Here is a 21006-nt window from a genome sequence, read left to right as displayed (position 1 = left end):
AGCAACAGAAACCTATTCTGTGCATTACTTTCTTGGTGGTTAAGAGTTGTTAGTGGCTTTAAGTTCACGGCAGTCCATTACTACGTGTCACGATTACGCCAGATGGCTTGCGCCAAGTGTCAAATGCTGGCTTCTGCTCAGAAATTGAACTCGTCTCTGAGCATCTGCAAAAGGGCTTGAATGCTTCTAGATTAAGGCTACTGCCCAAGCATTATTAACCAAATACTTACAGATTATTGTTCTCTTCCCTTCAACACGCATAGAAATTGTCTTTTTTTTCCCCTGAGAAGCAATTAGTCACTGGTACAGCAGCAGGCAACAGCGCCTACCTCTAACAATCCATTTGTCATGGTAATTATAGGATTTCAGGAGACCCAGTCTGCTTCTCCTGAAGTCTATGATTATTTCTCCTTAAGATGCACAACACATTATCAAATTGCTGAACTGGAACTTTTAATGCGTCTTTTCTCCATGTACTCACTTGGAATCTATTTTAGCTCCTCAGTTATTTGCATATCATCTTGGGCTTCCTCTTTTGCAATAACTTCTGGGGCCAAATGTGCATTGCAGAAGTAAGACCCAATTATGATGCAACAAAGAATTACAAATAAAGTGCTTTCCAGTTGCACTGAGAACTCTTAAGCAACCCAAAATGAAGCTCAGATCAAGAGCTACCATTTTGCTTAATGCAAGCTAGCACAGCATAACACTTTGCCTTATTTATTCTAGATTTCATCCCGGGGGAGCAGCATGGGCATCACTGACACGCTGATCCAGAACTGGCCTCCACAGTCACTTACGGACTCACTGTTAAAACCGTGTTTATGGAAGACAATCTTACTCGGCTACGAGTGATCGCCAAAGAAGAAGAAAACAGCCAGTAACTTCAGGCTCACAAGCTACACATCATCCTTCCATTTTCCTAGTGCCCCTATAAATGACTTCTCATTCTGGTTTGGCCCCAGCTTCTCCATGCAAGATGGCGAATGTGGGAGCTTGTTTTGACAGATCTCTTAGGACAGGTGCAATTGACTTTCTTTCTCCTTTGAGATGCTTTGCCAAAGAAAAGGGTCTATGAAAGAGATAATTATGTCAGTGGTTCACCAGAGTTTATACCAACTGCAATACTGCATTTTACAGCAGTCATTTTAGAAAGGACTGAAATGGCAGTGGCAAGTGAAGAGGAGACACATTTGCAAAGATGTTACTACAGATAAGGAGATTAGCATTGAAAGACCATGGGAAGAAACGAGAGCCACAGTATGAACAGTGAATAAAAGGGAGAGAAATCCTACCCCAAATCCCATTTGACCTTAAGCCTGGAACAGACACCACCGCAAAAATATACAGTACTGAGCACCAGAAACCTTTTTAAACAAGAAGTGTTAAGTCAGGCATAGGCAAACTCGGCCCTCCAGATGTTCGGGGACTACAACTCCCATCATCCCTAGCTAACAGGACCAGTGGTCAGGGATGGTGGGAATTGTAGTCCCAAAACACCTGGAGGGCCGAGTTTGCCTAGGCCTGTGTTAAGTACTAGGAAGTCAGTAAAGGAGAGTTCAGCCATATTTGGTGCCTATGAGTATTAAAGCACTTGTGCTCTGTGAAAAGGGGCACACACACAAAGCGAAACTGGAAACACAGCCACCCCAGATCCACAGCAGTTTTGGTCATGTTTCACTTACAGCTCTGATGGCAGACCAAGCGGTTCAAGTTTTCCTTGTCCGTTTTGCAGCCTTAAAGGTGCCCCTTCATCGCATGCCACAGTGCTGCTCACCTTTAATGCAGAGGCCAAGCTGACCATGTGCTCATTCAGGGTACTCTCCGATTCCTTGTAAGTCAGGCAGGTAAACTGATATTCCTCAGGGTCAAAGGCATCTGCTCCCTGTTGCTCCACGTCATTTGCCACCCCCTCATAGTAATCCTCAATGTCCCCAGGCTCTTCATCCTCTTCCTCCTCATCACAGTTTGGATCATAGTCCTCTTCGTTGCTGTCAGAGCCCTGGCTGTTCATGTCCACAGACATCTTAGTGCTCAGCCAAACTGTGGAGCAGGAGAGTAGCGTCTGTTTTCTTTTTCAACAACTCTTATCGCTCTTTTGACTTCATTTGACGTCTCTGCCTCCTAAATTTGGGGCAGGGGAAGGGGGGGGAAAGGAAAATATACGAGTAAGTTTAATGCCCACAAAATGCCTGCAAATAGCCTGACAAGAACAACAGAATTCATATGGGGAGCAGGGCGGGAATTCAAGAAAGTTAAAACAGTAAGTAGCGATGTTCATACGCAATAAAGGCAGACTACCTTTTTTGTAAGACACTGAATGCTTATTATTCCTATGCCCAGGTCGCTTCAGGAGTCATGTTCAGATCCCTGCTGCATGCCTCACTCCCCCTATTCAGTCTACCTCACAGGGCTCCAGCTGCTGCAAATCTGAGTGGGAAAAGAACTGCAACAGACTTTGTACTCTGAAAAGTGCCACAGAAATATATCCATCTTCTGTTTTAATTGTGGTAATTTCTATTTGTTTCAGTTTGTTCCTTGTTTTCTAACAGAGAGAGAAAATCAGCCTACGAAAACTAAAAACCGTACACTACACCATACAGATGCAAAGAGCCCAATTTAAAATAAGCAAAACATAACAAATCTTAAAAGCAGACATTCAAATTGCCCACCTAGAAGTGTTAAGGGTTTCCAGTATTTCAGCTCTCATTAAAGTATTTCACAAAGGACAAAAAGTCCTTCTAAAGGTCTTCTAAACCTAACTCCACTTCTGATCCTTCTAAAGGAGTGGAGAGGGCTGACCAGAGGCACAGTGGGGGCCATGCGTCTGATGGGAGCAGCACCCTCAGCTGTCTCTCATCAAAAGGCCTGCAAAAATGGGGCGAGAACACAACGGAGAAAGCATTCCTTCAGGCCATGTACGCATAACTTTATGGATCAAATTTAACACTTTGAGTAAAGGTAAAGGGACCCCTGACCATTAGGTCCAGTCGTGACCGACTCTGGGGTTGCGGCACTCATCCCGCTTTATTGGCCGAGGGAGCTGGCGTACAGCTTCCGGGTCATGTGGCCAGCATGACTAAGCCGCTTCTGGCGAACCAGAACAGCGCACAGAAATGCCGTTTACCTTCCCGTCGGAGCGGTACCTATTTATCTACTTGCACTTTGACGTGCTTTCGAACTGCTAGGTTGGCAGGAGCAGGGACCGAGCAACGGGAGCTCACCCCGTTGCGGGGATTCGAACCGCCGACCTTCTGATCGGCAAGTCCTAGGCTCTGTGGTTTAACCCACAGCGCCACCCGCGTCCCTTAACACTTTTGAGTAGTGCTTCAAAAATAAGTAGTACAGCTCACTGACGATCAGTGCAATATGGCACGTTTGGCCCAATCTCGTTAACAAACTAGCCACTGCATGCTGGGGTAGTCGAAGTTCCTCAACAGCCTTCAAAGACAGCCCTGTGTCAAGTCCATTACAGTTTGCCAGGCTGACTCTTCCTAGGGGGCAGAGCTGGTGTAGCTGAATAAGGAAATCCTGATGACAGCTGCCAAGTGTGCATCAAGTAGAAACGCAGACTCCAAGGAGCTCCTCCAAGCTGAAAACCTGTTGATGCCTACTTGAGAGGAGAGAAGGCAACCAGTCAAAGATGGCTTGTTCTTTAGGAGGAAGGCAACTCTACCCAGGACAGGGTGTCCACATGCTTCCAAGTCGACTGGTTACACCCCTATACCTATGGCCTGAACTTCAGTTTGATGCAGCATTGGGAAACTGGATCTGACCACAGGGCTGGACCCAGGATTTATTTTTCATTTTTAAAATTTCACTTTTAATTTGTATACCACCTTTCTATATTGCTATACGTAAGGATTCCAGTATCTCACAACTGTTCAAATAAAATTCATTTTACTTTCTTTGCATCTCCTCTCCATGGTGTTCTGTACACATACGACTGTTCTCTACCTCCTGCTTCCAAAAGTCACTTTTCTGCAAAGTACCACCCCTTTTCACACTGCCCACTACCAGTTTACCCTCCCCAAACTTTCGCATCTGCCATTTACTTGCCTCATCTGGATGATAACCTTTCTTGGCAAAAATTGCACCTCTGTATAACTAATGGTACTAAATTCTACGCAGAAGCAGTGACAGTGCATAACTCAGGTTCCCATGACCTTTTAAAGTGTCACCATCCCCTTGCTTCACAGCTGAAAAGCAAGCTGGCTGAATTAATAGCTGAATGGTGAAATGGAGAGATATGCCTGCCTATTGCCCAAGGACTGAAAGATAAGCACACCAAAAATTATCACATTAACACATCAAATATTCCAAGCTCAGAAGGCAGGAAATTATTAGCAAAGCAACTAATGCAGACCCAGGCTTAGCCCCTAATATTATCTATTTAAAAGCACACTAATCCTTAGGAGATATCAGAATAGTTAAAGGCAGAATTCTATCTACATCGTTATTTACTTACTTACTCGTCTATTTACATTTGATTACTGCTAGCAACCATGACTAGGAGCATTCTCTAAAGAGCTCGTCAGCAAAATGAGCAAATCACGGCTTTAGCAAGCTGCAACCTACATCTTCTGATCAACACAATAAGTAAATCAGAATTACTGATTAAGGTGCATAAAATAGGCCAGAATTAAATACTACACTTCTCTGAGACTGGTCTAGTGGAGTATACACTCAGCTCCAGTCTCAGAGTTGGTTTACATCCATAAAAAAATAACCCGCTTAGCTGCAGGAAAACACAGTCAAATATCAAACACAATCTGATTCTATGCATGTTTACTTGGAAATAAATATCAGCTATTTCAATTAGACCAGGAAAATGTCCTTATGATTGCTTCCAGAGACTCTCTAAACTCCATATTACTTCTTGGCTTCTGATCCACAATAATCCTCAAGGCAACTTAACAAGTTACACTGGAGAACATAATGCACCCATCTGACGATAAAACCATAGCAGGGACTTTCCTATACAAGGCAGTAATATTCTATTATATTTGCCTAAATAAAAGCTAGTCCACCACACACACATTATTTTACACCTCTATTTTAATTATTCTTTCAAATTCACAACTGTATATTAGCCAGTAACTGTGAGAAATATAACTATAAAATTCCAGAATGCAAATCATGGGGAGAAAAATCCCAGTTAACTCATAGTATTTCCCATCCCTTAATTTTATAGTATGTTAGGTAGGTATTGCGGTCACTCCAACATGCATTTGATTTGCCCTGTCCTGAGCTCAGCCAGTTTCCTTCAGCTTAAGAGAATGAAGATCAAAAGATAAATGCTAAACGACCACAAATTTGTTCAAGTACCCTCAAAATGTGCCACAGCCAAATCCTTTATATCAGTCTTGCAAACAGTACTAAGGAGATTATCAGTCCCCTTCCTCACTCCCACTCATCCAAGTTCCTTCTCTTTTCCGCCCCCATTATTACAACAACCATCAATCAATTCCCTATGGCAGGGGCCAGCAAACCTTTTCAGCAGGGGGCCAGTCCACTGTCCCTCAGACCTTGTGGGGGGCCGGACTATATTTTGGAAAAAAATATGAACAAATTCCTACGCCCCACAAATAACCCAGAGATACATTTTAAATAAAAGGACACATTCTACTCATGTAAAAACACACTGATTCCTGGACCATCTGTGGGCCGGATTTAGAAGGCAATTGAGCCGCATCCAGCCCCCGGGCCTTAGTTCGCCTACCCATGCCCTATGGGGTTATCCTCATATACCTACCTAGGCATAAAACTGGCGACTTACTCCATGTGAGAAAGGTGGAGAGGGAAAAGTCCACACACATACCCCATAATGACCTAAGAACGGCCTTAGTGGATGAGGTCAAAAGGCCCATCTAGCCTAGCTTTGTTCTCAGCATGACCAGCCAGGCACCTATGGGAATCTCATAAGCAGCACATTAGTGCAAAAGCACCCCACTGCCTGTGACCCCAGCAAATGGCGTTCAAAGGCATAGAGTGGTACCTCGGGTTACATATGCTTCAGGTTACATACGCTTCATGTTACAGACTCCGCTAACCCAGAAATAGTACCTCAGGTTAAGAACTTTGTTTCAGGATGAGAACAGAAATCGTGCTCCGGTGGCAGTGGCGGCAGCAAGAGGCCCCATTACCTAAAGTGGTGCTTCAGGTTAGGAACAGTTTCAGGTTAAGAACGGACCCCTGGAACGAATTAAGTACTTAACCCGAGGTACCACTGTACTGCCTTCAAGACTGGAGGCAGTGCACCGCCATCATCCTTAGTAGCTACACATAGCCTTATCTTCCATAAATTAGTTTAATCCCCCTTTAAAGCTTTCCCCCTTTCACTACATCTTGTGGCAGCTGATTCCACAGTTTAACTGCGTGGTGTGAAGTCGTTCTTCCTTTTGCCTGCCTGGAATCTTCCACCATTTAGCTGCCGAGATTAATCTGGGGACTCTAGCGTAATGAAAGAGGGGGAAAGACTACACATTGTGTCTGATTTGTACACCTCTTTCCTAAAGAAGCCCCAAAGGTTGTATGTAACCTTTCATTATAGTAGCGTTGCGCCAGCCCCTTGATCTTGGTTGTCCTCTTCTGAACTTTCCCCAGCTCTACAATATTCTTTTTTTAAAAGCACAGATCTGTTTCTCGCCTAGCCTTTAAGGAATAACTAGTTCTGTTTAAAGGCAGGGGTGGGGAACCTCAGGCTTAGGGAACGAATGCAGCCCTCCAGGCATCCCTATCTGGTCCTCAGGACTCCCCCCAGGCAGAGGGAGAGCATGGCCTACTGTACAGACCTAACATTTGCACTTGTTGTTCTACCCACTGCTAGTTCCCCACCCATGGCTTAAGGCTAAAGAACTACACATAGGTAAGAACTACACATAGGAGAACAGCATAACATCAAACACATATGTTACTCTTTCTCTGTGGCAGTAGATATTTGTCAGAAAGCAAGAGAAAATGGAGAATTACTAGGTTTTAGTATCACTCGCAATCATTAGTTACAGCAGTGGTTTTCAACCAGTCTATTGTGGCACCCAGGGGTGCTTTGAATGATGGTCAGGGGTGCCGCAGGCAACACTGGCCTCCATCCCTCTTTCCTCCCATCCCTCCTCTGATGCCCTCTCGCATCTCTGCCTTCCAAAGGCTGGAGTGGCTGTTTGTTGCAGCAGCTCTGGCTACAAGGTCCCCAGACAAATGGTGCCCCTGGGGCTGGCCAAGGGTGAGGAGAGATGGGGAGGCTGAGGGAAAACTCCACAAGGGGAAGTGTTTGAAAATGGGTGAGGGGCTGCCAGCTCTGCAGGCAAGGGGTGACATAACTGGGCTTCTGAGGCTCGGAGCACATTTCCCCAGAGGGGAGCCACAGAAAGAATATACAGTGGTACCTCGGGTTAAGAACTTAATTCGTTCCGGAGGTCCGTTCTTAACCTGAAACTGTTCTTAACCTGAAGCACCACTTTAGCTAATGGGGCTTCCTGCTGCCGCCACGCCGCCAGAGCACGATTTCTGTTCTCATCCTGAAGCAAAGTTATTAACCCGAGGTACTATTTCTTGGTTAGCTGAGTCTGTAACCTGAAGCGTATGTAACCCAAGGTACCACTGTACTCCCAAGCGATCCGTTGGCGAGTGGCTGTTCCTCTTTCTTTTTCCCAAAAACACGGGGCTTTCTTCCTCCGTAAAAAAAAAAGCTCAACAACTTCGCCCTGATCACTGCCAGTTTTTAATCCTGCGAGTAGATCGCAGTCTCTTGGGAGTTGGCCACCCCTGGTATAAACTAATGGAATATAAAGGGGAAACATGAGAGAAATTTCTATTCAGGCTTCATGCTGTCGTAGAATATTGATTTTTATTTTTTATTTTTTTTGTCTAGAGCATACAACAACGACAATACTATACCTGAAATTTTAACACACTACTAAAAAGGCCAACTTACATATGCTTTCCAGAGGCAGGCACTCTGAAAAAAATTAGAGCAACTGCCAGAGGAACTAGTCAACATGGAAACATTATGTGGGAAGGTCAGTTACATGGGAGAACAAGTATTTAATACAATCCTCAACAATCCTCATTTTCTAGTAAAATAATATTTGGATGCTTTCTCCCTTCAGAATCCAAGCCTCTTTCAATCCTTTGTTAGTGAATAAAATTCTGTTGTATAAAAACTCATTATGTTCATATAGTGCCCTGATCCTTGGAATGGTAATACATTTAAGATGCCTGAAGTACTGCAAAGTGCTACCCATACACGACTACAGCAACCACATTGTCTTTGTAGTCTTTGGGATGGTGTGGCAGGAACAGCTCCCGTCCTCTTGGCCTGGACACTGTCTCCTGCTGCTCCGCTTCCAGATCTGATCTGGGAGACAGGTACTGCCAAGGTGGGATTGTTGTTTGTTGAGGCCAAGGCAGCCAGAACTGCCACCGCCTTTGGCAAGAGAGGATGGTGGCTGCATCAAGCCCTCTCATGTGAAGATTCCAATGCCATTAAGTCAGCTTCTTGAGGAACTGTGTGCCATCCATATCTTTTGGCGTGGACACTGTCGCCTGCTCTGCTCCCACATCTGAGCTGGGTGGGGAAGAGTGCTTCCTGGGGGAAGGACTTCTCTTTATCAAGGGCAAGACAGCTGGCATAGGCAAGAAGTTGCTGCTCTCCTGGACATCCAGAATCTTCACAGACAGAACCATGTAAGTGCATTATAAGAGCTTTGTGCTGGAGTTTGCTTTCCCTTCTCTCTCACATTCTTTTTTCCTCATATGCCATGTCTTTTTATACTACAAACCTTAGGGAAGGCATCATCTTATCATTGGTTAAGTCAATTGCTCTAAGAGCCTTTGTGGCTAAAGGGAAGTGAATAAAAGTCTTAAATAAATAAAATAAGAATTAATTGGTCAATTTCCAGGATTCTACAGATTTTATAGGTTCCACAGGATTCTACTAAAAATTATAGCCAATGTTTATTTACATGAAAGACAGTCAACACAGTGTAAGGGGACACAGGTGGCCAATACAGGTGGCAACTATTTAGCACACATTCAATTGATGTGTGACCACTGGCACAGGGGTTGTTTTGGACCCAGAAGAGGGCAGAACAGGCTTATGTGCACTCCCCTGAGGCACACAGGGGCCAGGAACACAACTCCCACACAAATCAGGGGCTGCCTGTACCAGCATTCTCTAACCTGATGTAATACTAAACATCTGGAGGGCACCAGGTTGGAGAAGGATGCCCAATACACTCACATCTGAATTCTGGGATCAGACACTTCCCCCTGCTCCAAATCAGTCTCTTGTTCTGCACCTGTTTGTTTTCATTACTGTCAACAGTAGCCACTAGGAACTGATTAACTCTGTACTGGATTCAGTTGTCTTAGGCAAGCTGTACTGTGACATGAATTGGACCATCTATTATACACATGGGTAACAGTAGTTCAATATCTGTTCCCAAACCTAGGTATGCCATGTCCTAATGGACATTAAGACTACTGTAATTATTTTGCTACAACAACTTGACTCGCATAGTGAAACAACTACAGAGAAACTTCGTTTTTTGAAAGGTGACTGGTCTTTTGGATGTTTTGACACAGCTCTGACATGCAAGATCAGCTCAATGTATCATGGAGAATGTACGAAATTTGTGTTGAGCACTTATCTACAGTATGAAATGCCCAGTTTTAAAAGAATATTATACAATGCCTTCAGGAGACAGAACTACCCTTGAATACAGTGGTGCCCCGCAAGACGAATGCCTCGCAAGACGAAAAACTCGCTAGACGAAAGAGTTTTCCGTTTTTTGAGTCGTTCCGCAAGACGAATTTCCCTATGGGCTTGCTTCGCAAGACGAAACGTCTTGCGAGTTCTTGCAAGTTTGTTTCCTTTTTCTTAAATCCGCTAAGCCGTTAATAGCCGCTAAGCCGCTAATAGCTGTGCTTCGCAAGACGAAAAAACTGCAAGACGAAGAGACTCGCGGAACGGATTAATTTCGTCTTGTGAGGCACCACTGTACTATATATAACCAGAAATAATTTGCTACAATTACGAGCCTTAGTCCAAAGCTACTTTAAGTAATATCCACACACAAGGGAAAATTTCAACCAGAAGCAAATAATTACATGACTCTTGAGAAGAAACAGTGAACCTGTGACTCTCCAAATGATGCTGGACTTCAGCTCCCATCATTTCCAGCCAGCATGGCCAATGTCCAGGGATTATGGGAGTGGAAGACCAGTAACACCTGGAAACCCACAGATTCTCTCCTCCCACCCCCCACTCCGCTCTGTAATATAACTCCTCACTAAATCAAGAGTATTCCTTTCAGAACAGGGACCACGTAACATAACAAAAGCAAAGCAAAGCAGCCTGCTCGGTAGCAACCTATCCCTTAACTACCCAAATCCCAGCAAATTATGCAAATATGGCTGGGACCACAGACTTAGTTGAAGTTGACAAAGACGTCTGTACGGCAGTTAACTATGCTCAAGAAGCGAAGCTCACACATTCAAACCTGCCTAGCCAAAAGCTTCCACTTAGAAGTGCCTTCTGTACCACACCGCAAATGCTACCTGTACATACAAAACGTAAAAGTTAAATACATTTCCGCACAGACCCCCCGTCCGTTGCTAAATACTCTGTGGTGATACCCTTCCCCATCTTATGAACAGTTAAATGTAGACTGTATGTCTTCTGCAATACACACATTTTGCTTCCTTCCAAAAGATATTACAGTGGTACCTTGGGTTACATACGTTTCAGGTTACATACGCTTCAGGTTACACACTCCGCTAACCCAGAAATAGTACCTCAGGTTAAGAACTTTGCTTCAGGATGAGAACAGAAATCGTGCTCCTGCGGCGCGGCAGCAGCAGGAGGCCCCATTAGCTAAAGTGGTGCTTCAGGTTAAGAACAGTTTCAGGTTAAGAATGAACCTCTGGAAGGAATTAAGTACTTAACCCGAGGTACCACTGTATTTGCACAACCTGTACGCGGACTCACACGCAGGTGGCACTACTTAAGCTTCAGCCTACTCCCGCCTGGTGCCATCCCAGATGTTTTGGACACACGTGGGTGAGGATGGTAGGTTGAGGGAGGCCAACTTAAAACGTTTAGCACCCACTTGCAGAAATACCTAACGCTAGAGCAGCCACTCTGATGCCGAGGCAGGTGCAGGGAGGGGGGGTGTAAATCATTTCGCATGCGAGTGGTGGTGGGAAGGAACACAGTGCATGGACAAAGAGGCAGCTCCGGCATCAATAACCTACAACGGACCTCTCCCACCATCCCCCTCCCCATTTCCCCTTTCTCTAGGGAGGCTCAGGAAGCGCCCGAGCGCATAGCCGACATTCTTCTGATAATAATAATAATTTTTATTTATACCCCGCCCTCCCCAGCCAAGGGCAGCTAACAAGCAGTAATAAAAACAAGTTGAATGAATACAACTTAAAAACAAGATTAAAATACAGCATTGAAATATGATGAAGCTGGCAGGGCCAAGTGGGCTGGTCTCAAAGGCGGGGGTGGGAGAAGGTTTCGCCCCCAACATTTCCCCCCACCCACCCACCCGCCTGCCTGTGGCAGTGGGGAGAGCGCCGGGACCCCCTTGCTGGTTCCCACCCCTTGTGGGTCTAACGGGAAAGGAGCCCCCCCCAAAAAACCCCGCACCCCAAGCCCTGAAACTCACCCTCAGCCTCCCCCCCCCCTCGCCCAAAGGAAGGCGGAACCTCTCCCCGCTCGCCCTCCCCTTCCATGTAAACAAGGCCCGGCTCACCACCACCCCCCGCTCCTCCTCCTCCTCCTCTGCGCTCACCCAGAGTGCGAGGAAGGCGGCGTAGAGGCCGCAGCGGCCGCGGACTCGGGGGAAAGCAGCTCCCGCAGCGGCAGCGAGCGAGGCGAGGGGGCCGCCGGAAGAGAGCCGGGGAGGGAGAGGGAAATGGGGAGGAGAAGCAGAAGAAGAAGAAGAAGGAAAATCACCTCCCCGCGGGCTCCTCCATTGGTAGCCGGGCCACTGTGGCCTGCGCACCGGAAGCCCCGGCCTCCGGCCTGGCGTCACTTCCGCCGCCGGGGAAGAAGGGGGCGGGGGCGGAGCCGAGCGTCCGTGACGTAGGAGCGCCCCTCAGGGGATTTAAAAAACACTAAAGGCGGGAACGAGCCGTTGTGCGAAGTCTGGAGGGGGGTGTCCGTGGGCTGAACCATTAGCGTGGGTGGTTGAGGGGGAGGGCGCTTTCTCCACTCGCCCAATTTTTCCTCGTGATAAATTGGTCTCATCCTCCACGAATTGCGAACATGGGAGAGCCACCAATTCTGCAATTCCCACCGCTGCCATTTCCCTTTTAGTGATTTGTAAGCTGCTCTGGCGAGACTCTTTTGGCTGAAGAACAAGAGTTTTAAAATAATAATAATAATAATATCCTAAATGCCTGAAATTTATGCATCTTTATTTGACTGGCGTGGGAGGGGGAGGGGGATGGCCAGCTCAATGGCTAAGGATCTGTTTCGTGTGCAGACGGTCCCAGGAAGGACTAGATTATAACTCTGTGTCTGAAATTCTGGAGAGCCACCACCAGTCAGGGTAGACCAGGGCAGCTAACTTGGTGCCTTCCTCTCACTGGACGACATCACATATCATTCCTGGCCATTGGCTGGCTGGGATTGATGGGAATTGTAGTCCAGCAACATCTGGAGCACACACAATGTTGGCTACCACTAGTTAATAATAATAATAATAATAATAATTAATAATTTATACCCCGCCCATCTGGCTGGGCTTCCCCAGCCACTCTGGGCGGCTTCCAAAAAAATACTAAAATACTGTAATACATCAAACATTAAAAGCTTCCCTAAACAGGACTGCCTTCAGATGTCTTCTAAAAGTCTGGTAGTTGTTGTTTTCTTTGACATCTGGTGGAAGGGCGTTCCACAGGGAGGGCACCATTGCCGAGAAGGCCCTCTGCCTGGTTCCCTGTAACTTGGCTTCTCGCAGTGAGGGAACCGCCAGAAGGCCCTCGGTGCTGGACCTCAGTGTCCGGGTAGAACGATGGGGGTGGAGACGCTCCTTCAGATATACTAGACCGAGGCCGTTTAATAATAATCTTTTATTTATATCCCTCCCTCCCCAGCCGAAACTGGGCTCAGGGCAGCTAACATCAAATATATAACATTGGTATATGACGCTGAGCGAGATGGATCGATGGCCTGGCTCAGTATAAGGCAGCTTCCTATGTTCTTAATACCGGTACCTGCAGAGATCAAGCTGCCTTTACTGGCACAGTGACAGGGGCTGTCAGGGGGAAAAGTTGTCAACCCCTCTCCCAAGAACCCGTGCAAAGGACTGTATCCCATGCCTGTCCCCCCAGATCTCACCCTAGATACTTCCCCTGCAACCCAGAACATTATAATATCCACACTGTACTTCAGCAGCACATTGAAAAGGTTTAATTTGATCCAGACCTCAACAGAACCTGTTAACTGCCTTAAAGGCCCTTTGGGAATACAGTGGTACCTTGGTTTAAGAACAGCTTAGTTTATGGACAACTTGGATTAAGAACGCTGCAAACCCTGAAGTAGGTGTTTTGGTTTGGGAACTTTGCCTTGGAAGCAGAACATGTTCCGCTTCCTGTTGAGTGCGTTCCATGTGTAAATTGAGTCCCCCGCTGCTGTGGGAAAGTGCACCTTGGTTTAAGAACGCTTTGGTTTAAGAAAAGACTTCCAGAATGGATTAAGTTCGTAAACCAAGGTAACACTGTATGTGCCCTGAGTGCAATAATAGGCAAAACTCATTGGGAACAGAAGGCAGCCCTGTATCAGGAAGTTTTTTAATGTTTGATGTTTTATTATTACACTCAGCCAGAATGGTGGAGTATATATAATAAAATTATTATTATTATTATTATTATTATTATTATTATTATTATTATTATTATTGCTTCCTTCCCCCAGGAATCCTGGGAACCGCATTTTGCTCAGGATACTGGGAATTATAGCTCTGTGAGGGGTAAACTACAGTTCCCAGAATCCTTAGGGAGAAAGCCATGTGCTTTTGACGTGTGCTACCCACCGTTTAAATGGCTGATCCACCATCTTCATCGCTTCGTCTGAGGAGAGTGTAGTGTATTCCAGAGCACGGGGTTAGTTTATGCAAACTATAGTTACACTTGTGCGCCTGCCTGGCCCCCCTCCACTAACTAAGACAGTAGGATTTGCCTTGGAATCTTCTGCAGAAGATTCTCAGCTGACAAATCCATGAAAAGTCAGGAAGTTTGAAAGCTACTATTTAAGACATCTGTTTGCGTTAACACTGAGCTGGTACAACAGCCTTGTTTCTGATCTCTTGACTACCTGCTGCACTTTCCTTATCAAGCTTACTTTGAATTGTCACTCATTTGCACCCTTTCTTTCTCTCTCTCTAACATAGGTAGCAGGTGGCAGATCAGGATAAACTGGTAGCTCTCTGAGTGATTTGAAAAACATAAATGTAACCGCAGGCAGGTGACAGCAGAGAGGCTGCAGAGGCAACGGTTGGTGCGTTGCAAGAGCAAACTCCAGCAGGTGGCAGCAGAGAGGCTACTGTGGCTCTGCAGCTCTAAGCCAATGCAAATTACAGTGGTACCTCGGGTTACATACGCTTCAGGTTACATACGCTTCAGGTTACAGACTCCGCTAACCCAGAAATAGTACCTCAGGTTAAGAACTTTGCTTCAGGATGAGAACAGAAATCGTGCTCTGGTGGCGCAGCAGCAGCGGGAGGCCCCATTAGCTAAAGTGGTGCTTCAGGTTAAGAACAGTTTCAGGTTAAGAACAGACCTCCAGAACGAATTAAGTTCTTAACCCAAGGTACCACTGTACTTGGACAAGTCTTAGGTCCTACGGGTAGCCCAACACTTCTCCTTCTGGGTGTGATTTCAGCCACCCATGATTTGACTATTTGTACTTTTCCCCCTTCTAAATTGATTTTAATATCACCAGTCAACAGTATAACAAAACAAATAACATACATGAAAGAAAACATTTCTATATATAAAATATTCCTTCCACCTATAATGACTTCCGCTCTCCCCATCACGGGTTCCAAGTTTTCTTTATCAACTGCATATTATTTATTATCTACCTTACGCAGGTGGCGCTGTGGGTTAAACCACAGAGCCTAGGACTTGCTGATCAGAAGGTCAGCGGTTCGAATCCCCGCGACAGGGTGAGCTCCCGTTGCTCGGTCCCAGCTCCTGCCAACCTAGCAATTCGAAAGCACATCAAAGTGCAAGTAGATAAATAGGTACCGCTCCGGTGGGAAGGTAAACGGTGCTTCCGTGGGCTGCTCTGGTTCGCCAGAAGCGGCTTAGTCATGCTGGCCACATGACCCAGAAGCTGTACGCCGGTTCCCTCGGCCAATAAAGCGAGATGAACGCCGCAACCCCAGAGTCTGTCACAACTGGACCTAATGGTCAGGGGTCCCTTTACCTTTACCTTACGTTTATCCACAATATCCATAATTTATATAACTTTGCAGGAGTCATTCCAAGCCTGCCAAAAATTTCATAGGATTATAATGTTCTTTTAAATATACAATCTGTATTTATCGCATTCTCTTTTGAACCTCTGATCGGATTGATTCCTGATTCTCCCTGTCATTTTTTGCCAATTCTACATCATCCAACAATTTTGCCTGCCATTCCAATTTCGTTGGTATATTCACTAATAGCCAAAGGGTGGAAAGGCGAGAATATGCCATTTGCCCTTTTCAAGCATTCTGCAGAACAGTTCAGCTCTTCAGTCTTCTCCCCTGTTTGCGAAGAGAAAGGGAACCCTTCTCCCTGACTGCATATGTTGACCGCTGCTCTCCTGAGGCCACTTGTGTTTGGGGAAAACCAGCATCTAGCAGTTACTGAGGGTAACTAGCTGGCAAGAAAGGACAGCCCAGGCAACCTTCTGTTCATTAACTTATTCCAACAGTTAGCAGTAAAACATAGGGCCAGATTCAAGTAACTGGTCCCACTAGTGAAGGCATAGGCAAACTCGGCCCTCCAGATGTTTTTGGACTACAACTCCCATCATCCCTGACCACTGGTCCTGTTAGCTAGGGATGATGGGAGTTGTAGTCCCAAAACATCTGGAGGGCCAAGTTTGCCTATGCCTGCACTAGTGGAAGCCTGTGCAAGGACCTTTGCTAGTGCCATGGGGCTTCCACTTCCTTCTGCTCTGCCCCACAACCACCTCGGTGGGGGAGTCTGGAGACATCCCACCCCCCAGAAAAGCATACAGACGAAGGAGAGAGGCAATCACTCCATTAACTAAGCGGCAATGGAAGGATCTCCATAGTGCTACGTTTATTTCCTCCCCAAAAAGTGTGATTCTATCCAACATGCAAATGAGGGCGGTATGCCGGATTCAGATACCACATTTTCTCTGCACTTTCTGCTTCCGCCACATGGTGGAGTGTATTCATTTTTTAAAATACAGCTTTACATAAAAAGAGCCCTGCTGGCTGAGGCTGGAGTCTAGTTAGTATCCTGTTCTCACAGTGGTCATCTAACCAGACCTACTAAATTTGGCTGGCAGGTCAAAAGTCCATTTCCTACCCTGTTAGCTTGCAAAAACATTATAGCTGATGTCTGCAAATTTAAACCAGGCCTGCTAAAGAGGCCCCCCTTTTCCTTCCTTATGCTTACTAATGCAAAGATGAGAAAAGACACGTGTACGAAGGAGAGGGGAGGGAATGTTTAGCAAGCAATAAAATGTGTTTAGCAAGCAATATAGATGTGCTATGTAAGGGAATAATTTGAGAAGGTATGGGAGGGGGGAGAGTGTTCAGAAGAGTATAAGAAGTCTGTAGATGCGTATTTCTTTACAGCCAGTGTATTTTCAGGAGCTATCCAACTGGTTGTCTCTGTGTACAGAATGTTTCTGTGGACAGATTTCAATAAACTCTTTTTCTCCAAAGAAGATTTTGCTTTCCTGGTACTTTTGTTCCCTCCAAGGTCCGGGGATGGCGTGGCTGATGGATCCCTAGGTAAATAAGGCTTCAGTCAACCAGATGCCCACAAGAAGTCCGTCAGCCGGACATGAGCATAACAGCCACTCTCTCCCAACAGTGTTGGGAGTTTGTGTGTGTGTAGTAATTATACAGTGGTACCTCAGGTTACAGACGCTTCGGGTTACAGAAGCTTCAGGTTACAGAAGCTTCAGGTTACAGACTCCGCTAACCCAGAAATAGTGCTTCAGGTTAAGAACTTTGCTTCAGGATGAGAACAGAAATCATGCTCTGGCGGCGCAGCAGCAGCGGGAGGCCCCATTAGCTAAAGTGGTGCTTCAAGTTAAGAACAGTTTCAGGTTAAGAACGGACCTCCAGAACGAATTAAGTTCTTAACCCGAGGTACCACTGTACTTTAAAGAGTTGTGCAGAAGTTGCCCCCTTTTAATACTTCTTTTTTCCCTAGAAAAACCACACAACACTTGCTTGTAAAGTTTAATAATAACATATGACTTTTATGGGCTGTACTTGCGCTTGTCAGATTGAATGTACAAGAGAGGTGTGTAATACTTATGTTACTGAAACATATTTACATGAATTTGTATCCGACTAATATTTACAGACTGGCTCTGAGGCAGGCGGCAGCATAACACCTCACACTGGCTGATCTAATAGTTAAAACACGCTCACAGTTGAAAACTCAAATAAGGGGACTGCCTCAGTATATGACATGATTCTGTGCTACAGCATTAACCGTTTGCATAGTATTTTGGATGCACCATTCCCCCAGTTTTGACTCTTGAAACTGAATTCCTCAACCATCTTGTAGCTGTTACCGATTTACCTCATTGCCCTAGTGCAGGGGGTCTGCAACCTTTAAGACAAAAAGAGCCACTTGGACCCGTTTCCAAAGGGGAAAAAACTGGAAGCCGCAAAACCATTGCGACATTTAAAACAAATATATCTCCGGAGCCGCGATCTGACAGCAGGCGGGAAGGTGACATCGGGACGGTGCGTGACTAACGCACGCACTGCCCCCATGCGACGTCACAGCCAGTACAGCGTCTGCCACAGTGGGGAGTGTCGGGGCGCACAATGCGCCTCCTCCCCTTGCTAGTATCTGCCCCGGAGCCGCGGCAAAGGTGTAAAAGAGCCACATGCAGCTCCGGAGCCGCGGGTTGCAGACCCCTGCCCTAGTGCAACAAATCTACCTTAAAAAGAGAAAAAGACTGTGCGGTTAGGAAAATGACAATTTTGGGGTAAAGTTGACTAGAACTAGGGAGGTGGTGAATTAGTTGTGGAAAAACTGCCGGAGAGGCTGCCATTATTGCCACCTTCCTAATGGTAGGACCGGCCCTGAAAGGCTAACGGGACTCTTGCACCTTTTAATGGGTGCAGGAAGAAGGAATCTCAGCAGAAAAGCAAAAAAACAAAAACAACCAACCCTCAACTAGATAATGTTTTTTTGAAATATATTCAACTTTTTTTAAAAAAGCTTTTAAGAAACAAACTATAAAAGATTCCAGAGTTTCTATCCTCTTTTGTGTCTAATCAATCTGTTCAAAGTGTGGTGTTTTGAAAATATTTCTCGGTTGCCTTTTGGTTGCAGCAGTTTACTAAACCGGTGGAAAAAGCCACCATTAGTAAGAAGCTCAACCTGGTGCTTGGAAAGGAGCTTTTTCTTCCTGACTTGTAGGCTGTGAGTTGCAACAGCATCAGCTGCCTGGAAGAGCATTTCCTGGAAATCCACCGAAAGTGGAGAAAGCAGAAGGGGCCTTGCCCCCCACATGTAGATTCCTCCTGCTGCTACCAACTCCCAATGTGATTGGGACGAGATAAATTTTAGAACAGTTAGAGGAGAGCCCTACAGCTGCTAATCTTGTTTTTGGAAGCAAGGCTTAAAGAGCATTGTGTCTCTTCCTGCGTTTTTCAACAGGGCAGGGGGGATAAAATAAATAATTTCTAAGCACGTACAAAGTGCCTTTCCTTTACTGCTGAACAATACATCTCTCTGTGTGATTTATTGAGGCACAGAACCTCCCGGTCTAAGTTTGCGGCTTTCAGCTTGAGGCCTGGCATCTCTCCTGTTATAAAGTGATAAATGTCCATGAGAACAATCTTAGAAATTAAGTGCGTTTCTCTGTGCAGACGTTCCATGGCTGAGCATGTTTTGTAAGTTCTGGGGCCATGCTGAAATGAAGCACTCGCACCTTTGAAAAAGCTAAAACAGAGACCATCGAGCGCTGCTTTCTGCCAACCAGGTCCCACTATCCGTCTGTCTAGGCCTCCACATATTTTGGACTACAATGCCCATCAACCCAGTCAGCTGGAGCTGCAGGGAATTGCCGTCCAAGTTGGTTAAGGTTGATCTAGGCAGTGGTGTCTGTCTGTCTGTTTGTTTATTATTATTTATATCCCACACTTAATCTGAAGATCACAGACAAGGGAACAACACTGTCATTAAAATAGGGCAGTAATAAAAAAATCCCAATTAAAAAACATAAAAACTACAGCATATTATACATATCTCCACCGAACACCAGCAACATATTCAATATCCGTAAAACTGTATAAAGAAAAGACACACACCATGTTTTGGTCTGCCATCGAAATGACAACATTGCAGACTAGGGCAGGGAGTTCCAAAGCCAGGGGGCCACCACAGAAAAGGCCCGTTCTATGCATATGATTCCTGATGGCGCAATGTAGAGAAAGGCCTCCCAGGGCTTTACTCCCAGTGGTTCTCTAGGGACAAAGGATCAGCTCCTGATCCTTTTAGCTGGAGATGCATTGAACCAGGACATTCACTGCTCTGATAGCATCCAGCAAAAAGTTTCGGGCTGGCCTTGGTTCCCACTCTATAATTTATTCCCCAACAGGTGCCAACTACAATGTTCCTTATCTGCCAATAAGAGGCCCTTCAGCATAAATATCCACATATCTTTTCTATGTACCTCTTCTAGCCAAAAATACATACCGTAGTTCATAGACTTGCCACATCCTCCTAGCATGGCTATAGCTATGATCCCAGAGGAAACTATACGGTACTTATTTTCAATCATTTTAGCTACAACATTTATGGACTGTATTTCCGCACAACTGGCAATTTACATCAGAAGTTAAAGCAGAGCATTGTCAGGACATAAAACTGAAATGATATTAGATGCATGATAATCCAACAGAAATGGAGTCAGTGTCCTCTTATTTTGCATTTACATTGATCTAATTGCCTTTTATCAGCCTTTCACAGTACGGTGCTTTCCAGCTGTTGTTGGACTACAACTCCCATCATCCCTGACTGCTAGCCATGTAGCAGGGGCTGATGGGAATTGGAGTCTAGAACATCTGTAGGGCACCTGGAGGGAATGCTAGCCTAGCTAGTATCTCTGTTGTTGTTTAGTCGTTTAGTCGTGTCCGACTCTTCGTGACCCCATAGACCAGAGCACGCCAGTTACTCCTGTCTTCCACTGCCTCCCACAGTTTGGTCAAACTCATGCTGGTACCTTCAAGAACACTGTCCAACCATCTTGTCCTCTGTCGTCCCCTTCTCCTTGTGCCCTCCATCTTTCCCAACATCAGGGTCTTTTCCAGGGAGTCTTCTCTTCTCATGAGGTGGCCAAAGTATTGGAGCCTCAGCTTCAGGATCTGTCCTTCCAGTGAGCACTCAGGGCTGATTTCCTTCAGGATGGATATGTTTGATCTTCTTGCAGTCCAGGGGACTCTCAAGAGTCTCCTCCAGCACCATAATTCCAAAGCATCAATTCTTCGGCGATCAGCCTTCTTTATGGTCCGACTCTCACTTCCATACATCACTACTGGGAAAACCATAGCTTTAACTATACAGACCTTTGTCGGCAAGGTGATGTCTCTGCTTTTTAAGATGCTGTCTAGTATCTCTAATCTACCCCATTTTTGAAGGAACAGATTTTTTGTCGTCCTAGACTCCTTTGTGGAACAGCAGATACCAACACAATAAATGCAACAGGCAAATGATATGCATGTGTTCTGTTAAGCCGTGCAAATTAAAGTTGCATAAAATATTATAGGAATA

The 21006-nt window shown here is 45.6% G+C and overlaps 1 protein-coding gene across 2 annotated transcripts in view; it reads right to left on the bottom strand.

Annotated features, from left to right (window-relative positions):
• The window catches only part of ARIH2 (ariadne RBR E3 ubiquitin protein ligase 2), a 37923-nt gene extending 25878 nt beyond the window's left edge, over positions 1 to 12045 (bottom strand). The window contains exons 1-2 of one of the 2 annotated variants that reach the window (XM_028719620.2): positions 11966 to 12045; positions 1778 to 2124 (exon numbers count right to left, since the gene is read on the bottom strand). In XM_028719620.2, the coding sequence (XP_028575453.1) occupies positions 1778 to 2026 (249 nt within the window). In that variant the 5' untranslated portion in view covers positions 2027 to 2124; positions 11966 to 12045. The other variant, XM_028719621.2, reaches the window with a different exon arrangement.
• Positions 12046 to 21006: the final 8961 nt, after the last annotated feature.

The sequence above is a fragment of the Podarcis muralis genome, chromosome 2, assembly GCF_964188315.1.
Source record: "Podarcis muralis chromosome 2, rPodMur119.hap1.1, whole genome shotgun sequence".
NCBI lineage: Eukaryota > Metazoa > Chordata > Lepidosauria > Squamata > Lacertidae > Podarcis > Podarcis muralis.
Note: the sequence above shows the minus strand (reverse complement) of the source record. Positions and strands in the feature narration are given on the sequence as shown.